This window comes from Netta rufina, assembly GCF_964035555.1.
Source record: "Netta rufina genome assembly, chromosome: 24".
NCBI lineage: Eukaryota > Metazoa > Chordata > Aves > Anseriformes > Anatidae > Netta > Netta rufina.
In genome coordinates this window covers 5733962-5749009 of record NC_140148.1, presented here as the reverse complement: position 1 = coordinate 5749009, position 15048 = coordinate 5733962, and the positions used below count along the sequence as shown (strand labels likewise).

The 15048-nt window shown below is 57.1% G+C and overlaps 1 protein-coding gene across 1 annotated transcript in view; it reads right to left on the bottom strand.

The window, feature by feature from the left end:
* The window catches only part of GPATCH8 (G-patch domain containing 8), a 55495-nt gene extending 46874 nt beyond the window's left edge, over positions 1-8621 (bottom strand). Inside the window, exon 1 of the mRNA XM_084301226.1 lies at positions 8513-8621. Within this exon, the coding sequence (XP_084157352.1) occupies positions 8513-8557 (45 nt within the window). The 5' untranslated portion in view covers positions 8558-8621. The remainder of the gene's footprint in view (positions 1-8512) is intronic.
* Between the last annotated feature and the right edge of the window lie 6427 nt (positions 8622-15048).

The window sequence follows — 15048 nt, the reverse complement described above, 5'->3', positions numbered from 1 at the left end:
TTTCTCAGTAAACCTTAAATTCTCAAAATACTAAGTCAAACCACCAGAGTGGGCGTTGTTACCCAAAAATGCCACTTTAAAGTACTTAACCAAACACACTCCCACTTTCTGAAAGCTCTCAAGGCATTGTTTTAAAATAGCAGAGGAGACACTAGGAATGGCTGGGAAGAGCTGCTTGTACCCACAGACAAGGCCATGGCGTGGTGCAGCTAGAGCCGGGGCAGACCACGTTAGTTAGCTACGAGTCACAGCAGTTTTTGCTCCACTCTCCAGTGTCCGCCTGTAAGCACAGCTGATGCCTCCTGCAGCCATCCTGGATCAGGTCAGCACAGACAGGAGGTTTCAGCAGCCAAGCTGGAGCAGCACCCGAACACGTCTGGGCAAATGCCAGCTCTCCGCTGCCCTCGCTGCCTGCCTGCACGCAGCTGGTACCTTCCTGGGTAAAGAAAAAGCCTCGATGACCCCAGGAACAGCCATCCCATTACATTTAATTAATTAATTAATTTTTATAAGGAGTTAGAATAGTTGAGAGAAGACGGGGCAGCCCAACTTCCAGCATCAGCTGCAGCCCAGCAGCCTGCCCAAGTTCTGCTGCTCCAGCAGCACTGCGGCAAGGCTGGGGATGGTGGAGCCGCGTGAGAGGAGCTGAGGGAGCAGCACCAGGCACTCTCACCTAAACCAAAGGCTCCGCCAGCCTCTGTATTCAGGAAAGCACAACCTACAGAGGTCTCACATGGCGTTCTGCTTTGCCTCCAGCTCTTTTCTCATAAAAGCCTTCCTGGCCGGGTCGCCTGGTGCAGAGCCACCGGCTTCGCACAGCCCGAGCTCGGTGGGATGGGAGAAACTGACTGCGGGTACAGACGGAAGGAGAAAAGCCACGCGTGCCCAGGGCCGCCTGCACGGCCCTTCAGCCCTTGTGCAGGGCTCCAGCATGGCCAGCCCCACCGCTGAGCCCAGCCATCGCAGACACGAGGTGGGAGCTGTGAAAGCCAAATCAGGCACACCACAGCTAATCAACTGTTTACGGCACGCAATCAAGACTTAATGGGTTTCTAATTTCTCTGCAAGATCCATACTGCCGCATGTATGCTGACTGCGAATCTCAGGCGGTAATTTATGCTGCCCTTATAAGCTAAGCGGGACCCAATGACTCCACACGATGGAAAATCTCCAAAATGTAATTGATGCAGACAACCGTGGTGATGTTCAGAAATCCATCCAGAGAACTCAAAAACAACTCCTGCAAAGCGTAGCTTAGAAATGTTTCTTGAATATTCATTATGCACCGTGAAGATGCATTCTGAAGGCCAATATATGCTTACGAAGACAACTCCATCCAAACCTTCGCTCACATAAAGAAGCTCTCTTGGACACTTTTAAAAGTCAAGCAGTTCCATAAAATTACAAGGAGTGGTGATACAAAACCAACGTGGTACCTGGAAAGCTTTTGTTAATGTTTCTCAGAACAAAACCATTTTCTTTTCCCCCATTGTTTCCTGAAATGACTGCAAAGACTTAAAAAAAAGAAAAAAAAAATTGAAGTGATCCTTTTCCGGCAACACAGACGTAAAGCAGTCACAAACAACAGCTCGTGTTTTCACTGCCTTCGGCACACCGTAAGGCATTTCCCTAGTCCCCTTCCTGTACATAAGCAACGTAAGAGTAGGTACAGACAACGTACACCTTCACACCCTCAGAAATAGCTTAATATTTGCAGTCAACATCTTGTGAAAGCAGCAGCAAAACCATATTTTAGGCAAACACACAATTATTTTGAGAGTACTTCAAAAGAAAATCCTCTCAAGTCAATACAACAAAAGCAATCACTTATGATTTGGATATGAATTTAAATTGGCAACTTTTGAAAGCACCTTGTAATTACATGTTGAGATGCTGAAGGCACCTTTTGTTTAGCTACCTAAAAATTAATTTTGATGGTAAAATTCTGTTAAGTCTAAAAACGTTGAAACAACACTCAACCAGAGCACATTCAGGACTACTGGTAGGTCACAGCTTTAAACCATGAAAACGTGCAGATAAACACCTCGCTAGAGCTGTCCCATTTCATGTCCTACGGCTCACAGATAAACAGCTTGTACAAGGAGTGGAAGCCACAGGCAGGTCCCTGCTTCGTAGTGCTTTGCAGTCTTTGGCACCAACCAAGAACAATTTAATGTCTTTCAGATTCCTTCTGCCACCACGAATGCCAGCACTAAATCTGCTCCCGCACGTGAAGAATGCTGTTCAGCTCTTCAGCACTTCCAGCACCCGTACTGGGGAGCATCAGCACTGGTCTAACTCACCCAATTTTCTCTTAGCCTCTTCTCAACACAGTGATGCAGAAGGTGCTGCAGCTTCCAGCACCCGCATCCTCATCACCATCAAGGACTTTCAAGCAAGACAAAGGGAAAATACCCCGCTGGGTGCTAGTCAGTTACTGTCTAGGGTCTAACTTGTTCACCACCATGTGCTTGCAAGTATTTCTAGTGGCATCTTTTAAAACATAATAAATGGTGTTTGACTTGCTAAAGGATCGTTTCTGCACCAGAACATCACAGGACAGCTCGCTCAGGAGCATGCAGGATGGACTCAAGCTCCCAGGTCCCTCCATGAGACTTGCTGCCATTCAACATTCCTACCAACAGCCAGCAGGGAAAGCACAGTAACCATCAACAGAACTCACAGCTCGTGAAGCCTGCCGAGCAGCGAGCAACACCACGGACATGTTTGCACAGAGCAACCCGAGCTGTGTGCCAGTGACCTGTGCGCAGCGCGGCAAAGCCTGCACAAACCCAGCACGGGGCTGCAGTGAGAGGGCCGGGACCAAAGGGAACCCACGCTGCTGGCACCTGCTCCACGCAGCACAGCATCAAAAGGAAAGAAACACAACCCAAGGGCAGGTATAAAGGAACGGCAAATAAAGTAGTAAAAATATGGTTATCTCCGCGCGTTATACAGCTGGGAAGTGTTCTAGGTTCTGCCATGCAAGTCTTCCAGTCACACAGTAAAGGCTTTGGAAAGCGTTAAGATGCCGGAAGCCATAACACCACGGAGGGAACAGTAAGATGTCCTGCAGTAACAGGAGTCAGAGCTGGCTGGGACAGCTCTCAGAAGAGCCTGGAGCTAAGACAGCAATGTTGTATATGCCCTTGTAAGAGGCATGGCACGAACAAATTTCGGCACAGTAGAGAAAGACTTAACACGGAAAAGCAGATAAAAGCTGAAAACAGAAAAATCTGAAGAAAAAACAAAGGCAGGCACACCTTTCTTTGGACAAACTCCTGGAAGAACCTCTAATGGAAAACATTCGCTGCTAACAGCTGTCTTCAAGAGATACTGTAGCCAAGCACTCATTCCTGGACTCAAAATGGGGTCATATGATGGAAATCAAAAGGTAAGCAATACCCAGATATTTAGAGCTGACATCCTAATATTGATTTCTGGCTTTACAACTCTGAATGGTTAAAATCTCCGAAGAATTAATTACTCCTGGAGCTGCCTGAAGATGGAAAGTACTAAGAACTACTGAGTTTAAAAGAGCACAACAGAAAGAGGCATATCAACCACAGAAACCTTGGCCAAGAAGTGCACCTGATCAGGTCATGTCCTAAAGCCTGACAACCCCATGCAGCAGGAGCCTGGAGGCCAGTCAGGATGGGGCAGGGGAAGAGGGGGGCTCACAAGAAACTGCGATGGCTTCGACACAGTTTGTCAGCCAGAGGACAAAAGTTTCCTTTCCCACCTAGTTAGCCTTGGCCGCAACAGAACATCACTGCATGAGAGAAGAAAAAGGAAGTGGCAAAAAATGTAATAAGGAAAGGTGCAACCCAGGAAGCAGCAGGTCTACAGAGATTTCATCAACCCTGCAAGTTCCAGACCTTCATGTCCAAGTTCAGCTTTTCCTGTCATCTAGAACTGAAAGCAATACTGTTTGATCTACTTTTTAACCCGTTTACCCCAATTTTCTCCTCCCTTCCAGGTTCACGTAAACAGACAAAAACCAGTTGTGGTCCCAATGCTCCCCCTTTGCCCACCCAAGGGGTCGGTGCGTCCTGCCAAGGAGGTAAGGACAGAGCTCGTCCTGTGCTGTAACGCCAGACATTCAACCACGGCCTCACGATAGACGAGCATCTCCAAACAACACTAACAGATTTCAAAAAACTAAGATTAATTCTTAGGACAGAAAGCACGCCATGGAAGAGAGCTACCTCTTGGCCTGCTCCCAGCTACATTTATCTAAGGCAAATTCAGGCACAGGAATCTTGTGTCGCCCCAGCTCGGGATATCATGTTTTGCAGTGACTCCGCTCCTATTCTTTCCGCCGTTCCCCCACGTTACATTTTTTCTCTTCCCAGATAGCACAAGAAGGCAAAAGAAAACAGCCCTATTCATCTCCCTGCCGCACAGAGAAAACCCACTGACCGACTCTGTCCTACAACCTGCGAGCAGCCCCGGCCTGCTGCAGGCTATAAAAACCAAGCAGGTTTGCCTTAGGCAACGTGTACAAGGTGAAGCTGCCGACAGCCCGGAGGATCGCAGGACTCTGCGCTGCCCGCCCAGATGCTGGGGAGCCCACGGCCTGCTCAGCCCCGCTTCTCATGTGCCTGCCGGGCTGCCAACGCCAAGGCGTGAAGCCCACGTCCAACTTGGGATGCTGGAAGCACAGAGCAGCTACCAACAGCCACGGGCTCAGGTAGCTCTTGGAGTGTTTGAGGAAAAAAAACTTGTCTATCTCCGTGGCGTAAGCAAGAGGAGGGGAACCGAAGTCCAGACTGGCCACAATTCAAGCCAGGTTGGAGAACTTGCCTTTTCTGCTTCACGGAAGCGTTCTGCCATGCCACAGACTGCACAAGGAAAAGAAAAAACCCAGAGACAGAACAGCCTGCGTTCCGTCTGGCTAATGATGCAAGTAAGTGCAGTGTACGTAGGAAGAGGAAATTATCGTACACATATACACATATGGCTCGTAATATTTCTGCTTCAACAATGCAAAGGAGAAGGAGAGAGCAACAAAACATTTTCTCAACATCTGTGACTAACTGGGAGCTCCGCTGGATTTCAGTGCCGCACAGATATCCGTGGTATTCAGCCTTGGAGCTCAGTCTAGTTAATCTAAAGAAAAAAAACGCAATTACACACAAATAACACTAAAAATATGTTTACTTATTGCAGCTGTCTCATGTATTTACAGCGCTTCCAGTAACACTTTTTAAAACACCCTGTTAGCACCGTCGACAGCTATCGCTCACAGTGACTGGAGTCACCGAGGTTCACAAGCTCGGCTCTGCCGGGGGGAAGCCAGTCAATCACGGGGCCTGCAGAAGCTGACAAGTGACAGCCACCCCTTCTAACCAAGGGACCGAGCCCCGCAGTGGCCCACCCCAAAATAACCCTTTGTGTTACAGGGCGGGGAGGAAGGTCAGCATCTATTCAGGTAAGCCTTCAGACTTCTCTTTAGGCTTGGAAATGGTAAGTTAAGAAAGGAGGAAGATGGGTAACATCCTTCCTCCTTCAGTAAATCATTTCATTGCCTGAAGTCTCCCAAACAAGTTGCTGTGCTGCCCTGGTCAGGGAAAGATCAAGTATTTCTGCACAGAGCAAAGCTCAGCACATTTCACTGCAGCTGCCCTCAAGTTCAGCACCTGCAAAACAGTCAAAGCACCGGGGCTTCCCCTTCCGTTTGTGTAGGGTCTAGGATCACACAGCAAAAAAGGGAAGAGGATCTGTGCCCTCCATGCAGCTTCTAAACCTACACAACACAGCAAAAGCAGGACTTGGCTGCCAGGCAACCCCACAAAAAAGAAAAAAAACATACCAAAAAGCAAAGCTCCTAACCACCCCACTGCAGCAAGATTTTCTGATGCCTTTTCCTGCTCCTTTGGCAATTTCAACTTTCAAACCACTCTCAGCGCTGACGTTCCTCCCACCCTGCCACAGAGAGGCCTCAGTAACTTGTGAGCACACACTCCTCCCACCCCGTACCACCACCTTCCTCCTTAAGGCTGCCTGACCTTATCCTTGTACTCACTACTCTTTTCTAGTGTCCCTAACAACCTTCTGACAGAGCAGCCATTCCCTCTGCTGCTTTCTTTACAGCCACATCGCTTCAGCCGCCCCTCCTGAACAATCCCCCTCTTCTCCCTGTTTCTCCAATCCTCAGCTGAGCCCTCTGCTCTGCAGCCCAGCTCCCCTCACCCCCTCTTGGTGTATTTCAGCCTGTTAATACCTTCTGCTTCTCTGCTGGTTCAGGCCCTTTCCCTCCTGAAGGGATTTCCCCCAGTGCTGTGCATTTCCATTCCTGCCTTCCCCCTAATCGCACTGAGCTTCCTTTAGCCAGGCGCGCGGGAGGACAGAACAGCAATCAGCAGCTCGCTCACCTTTAATCCACTTCTCTGGGCATCTCACAAGTGCAGAAACCTGAATATCACCTCTGTAAGCTCTGCAGTGCTAACCTCATCTCTCCCCTGCCCACATCAATGCTCAACTCACAGTCTTGCCAAGCCAACCCTCCCAAACCCGGACTCTTCCTAGTTTCTCTGCAGCAAGAAGGCAGACAACATATAAAGAGAAGTCTGAAGAATTGTTTGTTCCAGCCAGCAGCGCTTTTCCTTCAGTCACATCGCTAATCCCAAGGCGCTTGTCTTTCTTCCAAACAGTTAAAAGGTTCCTTTGACCCATACGCTTTACTCCCGACCTTTTGTTTCTCTTCGTCTCTCGAGGCTGTACACAGCATTTTACTTCATCCAGATCACAAGATCACAAGCAGATCGCCCAAGAACGAGATCTGAGGGACTCCTCTGCAGCCTCCCACGCTGCCACCCCCCTCGCCATGCTGCAGCAATGCCAGCTCCAAGCCGGGTAATTTTAGAGCACCATCTCCCTTTTGTCATGCCTGCTTCGGTCCCAGCAGACCAGCAATAACACGAGGTCACATTCGTAGCCATGCTCTGTCACAGCACAGAGAGTTCAGCAGCTGAAGCTTAGAATTAAAACTGCTCTAAATGGGGTGACAAAAAGCTTTCTTAACCCCGACAAAACGACCTCCAAAGGGAGGCTGCATACAAGTTCTTGACTTCACACTAACAGGCAGAGAATCTTATTTGCGGGAGCAGTAATTGGGGATGCTGGTTTTGATCACCTACAAAGGCAGCATAGCAGGTTATTTCCTTTACTCCACACCAATGTTATCTCAAGTCACCTCGGTCTAAAAACAGAGAAAAAAAGCCAGAAGTAATCTCCAAAGGCAATTTTGAAGAACAAAGAGGAAAAAAATAAGATCCAAAAATCCTTCTTCCGCCAGCATATTTCTGAAAAATGATTAGCCTGACCGTGCATCAGAGTTCCTTGCACAGACACCCGAGCTCCCACAAATCCAGCGCAACCTTGGCCAAGGTATTTGGGCCCCCAGCCTCCCATCCGAGCAGCTCTTTTATAACTCATCACTTTGACATTCTGTCCTCTGCAAGCCTTAACCGACTCCAAATTGTTCTGTACTTGGTTTCTTCCCAGGGGACCGATTCCCCTTTTCCCTTGGAAGGAGCCTTAACACACAAAATGTCTTCTCACTTTCAGATTTTCAGAGAGAACAGAGAAGTTACCCCACTACAAAAACAAACCCTACCTTTTATTTTAGCCTACGGGAAAAGCACTGAAAGCCTGACATTTGGCATGGATAGAGCCCTAATTAAAACTAGTGCCCCTTCCTAAAGTTAGAGGAAAACACGGTTGGGACCGGGTTATTGTTTGCGAGCATGCTCAGCAGCTTTGAAGATTTTGGCATCAACTAATGGAGCCCTGCTTCCTCCCTGACATCACCGCACGTTCTCCCTGCATGACCAGAGCAGCGCAATGACACAGTAACAGGTTTCGCTGCTACAATTACTCCTGGTGAAGGCAGGCTGGCCGCAGAGGTACGGACACACCAACACGCAGAACGTCCCCGCGCAGGGGCCGTGCGGCAGCGGGTTCCGGAGCCTGCCCATTTCCTGGCTGCATCCTACAGAGCCCTGCCCGTGCTAGGCGCCCCGGCACCCTCCTGCAAAAGCAAACTGCCACCAGAAACACTCGGAAACTGCAGATCGGGCCCGCTCCACCGCCCGAAACGGGAGCTCCACGGCCCAACCGGCCCGTTCCGGCATTAACGCCGAGGCGTTTCTTTGTTCGGCGAAGGCACCGGCCATTACACGGCGAGACCCGGGAACCGTCCCGGGGGGAGCGCAGCGCCGGGAAGCCCCACGGGCAGCCCGCAGCCGCCCCGGCCGCAGCCCGGCCGCTGCCTTTTGTTCCCGTCCCGCCCCCGATCGCCAACGGCCGCCGCCGCCCGGCCCGAGCGGGGCCCTCGCGGCCTGGCCAGGGCCGGGGGCGGCCCCGGGGGTCCGCGCTGTGCCCGCCGCCGGCCCCGGGTCACCTTGGGGCGGCCCCCGGCGAGCACAAAGCCCCGGCGGGGGGGCGGCCGCAGGGCCCCGAGGGGCCTCCCGCCGGCGCCGTTCCCGGGGCCGCCCCCGGCCGTTACCTGGAAGTCCCGGTCCTCGTTGAAGCGGGAGAACCTGTCGGCCATTTTGCGCCGCCGCCGCCGCCCGCCCCGGCCCGGCCCGGCCGCCGCCTCCCCTCAGCGCCGCGGCGCCCGCCTCGCCCCGCCCCCTCCGCGCCCCGCGCACGCGCCCCGCTGCGGGCGGGCGAGGACGTCACGGCGCGGCCCCTCGCGGAGCCGCCCCGCAGCGCCGCGCATGCGCCGCCGGCGCTCCGACGAAGCCCGCAGGGAGCCTCCCGCCCCGCGCGTGCGGGCCTTCCCGCCCTCGCGACGCGGACCAATGGGACTGCGGCAACCTCTTGAGTGATAGCAGTGAGAGCCAATAGGAGCGCGGGCTCGTTTAACCGCTTGCTGAGGGCGTCGTTGTCTGGGGAGGGGGTGCGCGTGTTCCCTCAGATGGGCGGCAGGGGGGCGGCGGGCGGCCGGGGGTGGCTCCCGGGCTGCTTTCGTGCCCTGAGGGGGGCTCGCGGTGCCCGGCCCGAGGCGGCTCAGGGCAGCCAGAGCGAAGCGTGCGGTGCGCCACGCTGCTGGGAGCCGGCCCCGAGGGGCACCCCTGAGGCTGTCTCGCGGTGCCGGGGGCGGCCAGCTCGCAGCTTTCCTGTCCCGTGCCACAGCTGCGAGCGGCTGCCTGCGGGCACGGTGCGTGTGCCGCCGGCTCTGCAGCCCCGGCCGCGGGCACAGCGGCTCCCGTCTGTCTCCGTTCGTGCCGTTCCCGTCTCTCGCCACGGGTCCGGCTGCCCAGATCCTGCTTGCGTGCTGCCCTCTGCTGCCCTGTCACAGAATCACGGAATTTCTGGATTGGAGGAGACCTCCAAGATCACCGAGTCCAACCTCTGACCTAACGCTAACAGTCCCCACTAAACCATATCCCTAAGCTCTACATCTAAACGTCTTTTGAAGACTTCCAGGGATGGTGACTCCACCACTTCCCTGGGCAGCCTGTTCCAATGTCTAACAACCCTTTCGGTAAAGAAGTTCTTCCTAACATCTAACCTAAAACTCCCCTGGCACAACTTCAGCCCATTCCCCCTCGTCCTGTCACCAGGCACATGGGAGAACAGACCAACCCCCACCTCGCTACAGCCTCCTTAAGGTACCTGTAGAGAGCGATAAGGTCGCCCCTGAGCCTCCTGTTGTCGAGGAAGGCCGTTCAGAAAGGGGCCTGGCCAGCCTGTACCACGCCACGTTACCTGTCCATGAGGCAAGAGCCCATGGCGACACGCCATGCACTGCGTCCTGCAGGGCCTCACCTACTGGCGATGACTCGGGTGCAGGGGGTTATGAAGTGGTGGCTGCATGGGAAGCTCCAACGCGCTCTGCACCGTGCTTGTGAGAGAGCTGGCTCCATCTGTCAGCACCCCTCAGTGTGGGCTGTGCTGCCAGGACTCCTGTCTGGAGCTCCCTCAGACCCTTGCCAGGAGGGATGCCATTCTCATCCCCCTGCAGCCACCCTACAGAAATCCCCCCAAGGAAATTCTCTGATTCCTGACTCTCTCCACTTCTGCCAGAGGCTGGGACCGGTCAGCCCCGTGTTTGTGCTGCTGGCAGCAGTGCTGAAGCAGTCTGCTGCCCTGTCTGTAGGCCTTGTCATCAAGAGCTGGGCCCTCCTCATCACCTGGTGTCTGTGAGGGCTTTTGCCAATCAGGAGAAAACTTTGGACCCTGTCCCCAGCCATCCCAGTTTGTTCTGCCTGGGTGCTAAGCAGGACAGGGCCCTGCTGCACAGCTTTGCCCCCCTCATCCTCCTCCCAAAACCCCTTTGGGAACCTTCGGGTGAGTTTCCCACTGTCAGGACCAGCAGTGGCCCTCAGTAAACCCGTGCTCTGCAAGCATCACCCCCAAACAGAGGCAGGGACACAGCCCATCGGAGCTGGCACCTTGCAGAGTGACTGCACGGCCTGCTGCGGGGGGGCAGAGGGGACTGGGGTGTGAAGTGACAGCAATGATGCCACGGAAATGGGGCCAGACTAACAAGGCAGGGAGTGGACTTCTAACACCCATTTTTCTGCTACCCCTGCTGACAAAGCTGGGCCTGACCCTCAGCACTGCCCTCAGGCACTTCTTGTCGCTGTGTGGAAATCCAGCTGAAGCTGTGCCTCTCCACGCTCCGCTCCCCAAAACGCCGCAGTGCCAGGGCTCACCCCTCTCCTCCTGCCTGTGTCCAGGCCCCTTCCCGGGGAAGCCTCCTGGGCAAATCCCTGCTGCAGCCGTGGCACGTGGCAGCGTGGGCAGATGGAGCTGGGGAAGCTGCTGTGTGCCATCCCTGCAGGCAGGGATTTTTGGAGAGGAGCCTCCAGGCGGCTCTTCCTCATCTCCTTCTGGGCGGGGAGCTGCGCCCTGCACCAGCATCATCCCTGCTGAGTGGGGACAGCATCACAGAACAGCTGGGGCTGGAAGGAACCTCTGGGGATCACCTGGTCCAACCCCCTGCCGAGCAGGATCACCTGGAGCACCTTGCGCAGGATGGCATCCAGGCACGTTTTGAATATCTCAAAGATAATATCTTTTGAATATCTCTGGAGAAGGAGACTGCACAGCCTCCCTCGGCATCCTGTCCCAGTGCTCTGTCACCTTCCCAGTAAAGAAGTGCTCCTCATATTGAGCCAGAACCTCCTGTGCTTCAGTTTGTGCCCGTTGCCTCTTGTCCTGTCGCTGGGCACAACTGAGAAGAGACCGGCTCCATCCTCCCGACACCCTCCCCTCAGATATTTATACACATTGATGAGGTCTCCCCTCAGTCTCCTCTTTTTCAGGCTAAACAGGCCCAGTTCTCTCAGCCTGTCCCTGTACAACAGGTGCTCCAGTCCTCTCATCACCTCTGTAGCCCTCCTCTGGGCTCGCTCCAGTAGTTCCATGTCCCTCTGGTACTGGGGAGCCCAGAACTGGGCACAGGACTCCAGGTGTGGCCTCAGCAGGGCCGAGCAGCTGGGGAGCATCACCTCCCTGGAGCTGCTGGCAACCCTTCCGAATGCAGCCCCGCATCCCATTGGCCTTCTTGGCCACAAGGGCACGTTGCTGCCTCCCGGTCAGCCTGCTGTCTGCCAGCACCACCAGGTCCCTCTCTGCAGAGCTGCTCTCCAGCAGGTCACCCCCCAGCCCGTGCTGGTGCTTGGGGTCATTCCTCCCTAGGTTTTGGGGTCATTCCTCCCTAGGTTTTGGGGTCATTCCTCCCAGATGCTCTCTGCTCCCCCGGCCTCCCCGCCTCCAGGCGTGATGGCTGCGTTTCGGGGGCGGGGGGTTCTGCCTCCCCCTGCCCTTCGGGACCTGGCGCACCCACAGCGAGCGGCCCTGTGCTCGGACACGCGTGTCCCGCGGCCTCCCCACCCGTGGGGCCGGGGGCTGCGCCCTGCGCCCTGCTCGGCCCCCACGAGAGGGAGCTCCTGCTCCAGGCAGGGCTGCGCCGGGGGCAGTGGGACCCTCGCCGTGGGCCCCCCGGGCTGCTCCCCGGCGGGATGGGGCCACGCGGAACAGCCCCACAGGCACTTGGGGTCGGGGACAGGAGAGGGCTGGGGAGATGGAGCTCCCACGCACGCTTTTGGGGTCAGGGATGGGCGGCAGCCCCTCAGTTCAGGGTGCAGCACCGGGGAGATGGGGTCCCACAATCCAGGGTGGCTCCAAGGACCGGGGGACACGGCTGTGGGGCTGAGTCCCTGCTGGTGGCTTATGTCCCTTGTCAACGTGGCACCCCCGTCTTGCTGGGTTCATGTTTGCTTTTGTAAGGTTGTCGGGGGGGGGGAGAGACTTGGCCCTGCCAGCTTGGACTTTGGTGTGAGGGGGGATCTGGCACCCCAGGGTGCCCCCACCAAGCAGCTGGGTGCCCTCTGTGATGCACAGGCACAGCCTGGCCCTGGTCCCCCACCACATGGGTCGTCAGGGGACACCGGTAGCTCCTGTCCTTCCCCAGCCTGGCCTTGCCCCGTGCCTCAGTTTCCCTCAGCACTGAAGGCTTGGTCAGGGCCCAGCTGCGGCAACAGGGAACTGCAGCAGGGACCAAGCCCTCCTTGGGGTGCCAGCCCCGGGAGCACTCACGTCCCCAGGGGTGAGCTCCCTGCCCATGTGCTCCGTGCACACACATGTGCGAGCGCATGGGGACACGCAAGACACCAGCGGCGCCTTCGCCTGCATGCCTGGGAGGTGGCAGCGTGTGCGTGCAGCACACACCTACACGTGTGAGTGCCCGTGTGCGTGTGTGCGAGCAGGGGGAGGCCGGAGCTGCTGCCTGGGAGCGCGGGAGGCCCCTTCCTGCAGGGCCGGGCCAGGCGCGAGGGGCTGGAGGAGGAGGCCCGGCAGAGGCCGCCTGGGCCCCCTCTGCTCTTGTAAAGCAGCTTTGTGCGGGGCTGGGCCCCAAGCTGCCGGCCGGGCAGGGAACGGAGCCTGGGGGGGCTGGAGAAGAACAGCCCCACACCCCCCGGCTGTCCCCCACACCCCGTGCCCAGCGGGGATGTGTCCAGCAGGGATGTGTGCCCCACAGGGATGTGTGCCCCATGGGGATGTGTGTGTGTCCCCGGTGACAAATCTGTGGGGTGGCTCAATATCTTCATTGGGCATGGGGACAGCTCAGTGTCCCCCCTTGGGACGCCCCCGACCCGGTGGAGACAGTTGGGGTGGCTGCGAGACACCATGGGGCCAGCCTACAGGGGTGACTTGGGGTGGTGCTGGCACAGCTGGGGACAGGCAGTGCAGGGGACCCTGCGGGACAGCCTTCGCCCATGGCATGAGCACCTTGTGGCTGCTTGCCCCCTGTTCCCCCACTGTCCCCAGGGAGGGGTTTACAGCCCCTGGCACCCCTGGCCCCTGCCGCGGGGTCACAGAGCGTGTAGCTCTGTCAAGGAACGAGTATAAATAGCAGCCAGTGCTGTCACCTCCTGTCACATGCCCACTGCTGGCAGGGTCCCCCCGGCATCTGTCAGGGGCACAGCTGTTCCCGGGACAAGGAGGGACGGCCACGCCATTGGGGCGCCCCGTCCCCTCCATGCACCCCCGCAGTGGGCACCCCACCCCACGTGCCACTGGGGCCACCCACAGGAAGGGGCCACGGCATGGGGGCACGCAGCCGGGACATCGCTCGCTGCCTCGGGAACGCAGGGGACACATCCTGACCCAGCCCCGGGCTCTCCATGGGCACCCCATGAGCACATCTCCCTGCCAGCACCAGGGGCTTCCCTCCTTGGGGACCAGCAGGACATTTCTGACCCCAAACCAAATTAAAAAGGGGAAACGTTGGAGTTGGCAGGGCTGCAAAGCCTCCCGGCAGCCCCCACCTTGTGCCGCCCACTCTCACGAGCAAAAATTGTCACTGCTCAACCTGCCGCTCTAAAAATACCCTGTCCTGACAGCGACAGCTGCGGGACCAGGCGGCGGATGCCTTGGGGACCCGCTGGGGGCGGCCGCTGCCCGCACGTCCCCATCTTGGCCCACGTGCCCCCTTCCTCCTTGTGATGCTCCCAGCGCCCATTTTGGGGGGCCCCGAGCACCCTGCCCCGCCAGGCCCAGCCCGCTGCCCCCTTCTCCCCACTGGCCCGCGGCACCGTGCCCGCTCTGCCCCACGCGCCCGTCCTCCGGCACGGAGCCGGCCCCAGCACGCCGCGGTGGCTGTGCCTCGCGCTGCCCCCCCGGCCCTCCCCGAAGCCCCTAATCCATCTCTCGCAGCAGGAGATGCCTAAGCTGCCTTTTCATGCCGGCTCCTCCGCGCGCGAGCTTGCCGCGCTTTCAATACCGGGCGCTGGCAGGAGATGTGTCGGACAAGCTCGAGGGATCCCTCCCCTGCCAGCAAGGTCAAGGTGTGTGTAAGCCAGCTTCCCCGCGCAGCACGGCCCGTGGACGGGGCACGGCGGGGCCGGGGGCTGTGGCGGGGCTGGGGGAAGCCAAGCCCCAGCCCTCCCCACTCTGCACAGCCACGGCCAGGGGCAGCCGGCAGCCTCCTCAGCCCAGCCCAGGGACCCCACCGAGGCCACGGGGTGCCCAGCGCCCACCGGGGTGCCATGGGGCACCTCGCAGGGGGGCACCCCACAGCTCTCTGCCAGTGCTGCTCACAGACCCCACCAGCACACAGAGACACCGCGGAGCATTAGACCAGTGCAAACCAGTACGGACCAGTGCAAACCAGCCCCTGAGAACCACTGCCCTCCCTAACATGCAAGATAGAGCAGAAGCATGGAGCAACAAAGCTTCACACGGGTGTGCACACATAGACGTGTGTGTGCCAACATACACACACAGACAGAAGCACACACACACAGGTTCGCACCTCTGCATGCAGACACACATGTGCACGCAGACATGTGTGCAAACACGCCTGCAGCTGTTTCACACACGCATCCCCAACGCTCCCACCCCCAGCTCCCCTGGAGCCCCCGGTCATGCCTCCACATTCCCACATGCTCTCCCCTCCCACCGGGGCATCACACGTGTGCACGCTTGTACATGCGTGTGTGAGCACGTGTGCATGCTTCTACACGTGTGTGTGTGTGTGTGTGTGTGTGTGCGTGCCACCCCTGCAGGGGGTGCAGCCGGCCCCTG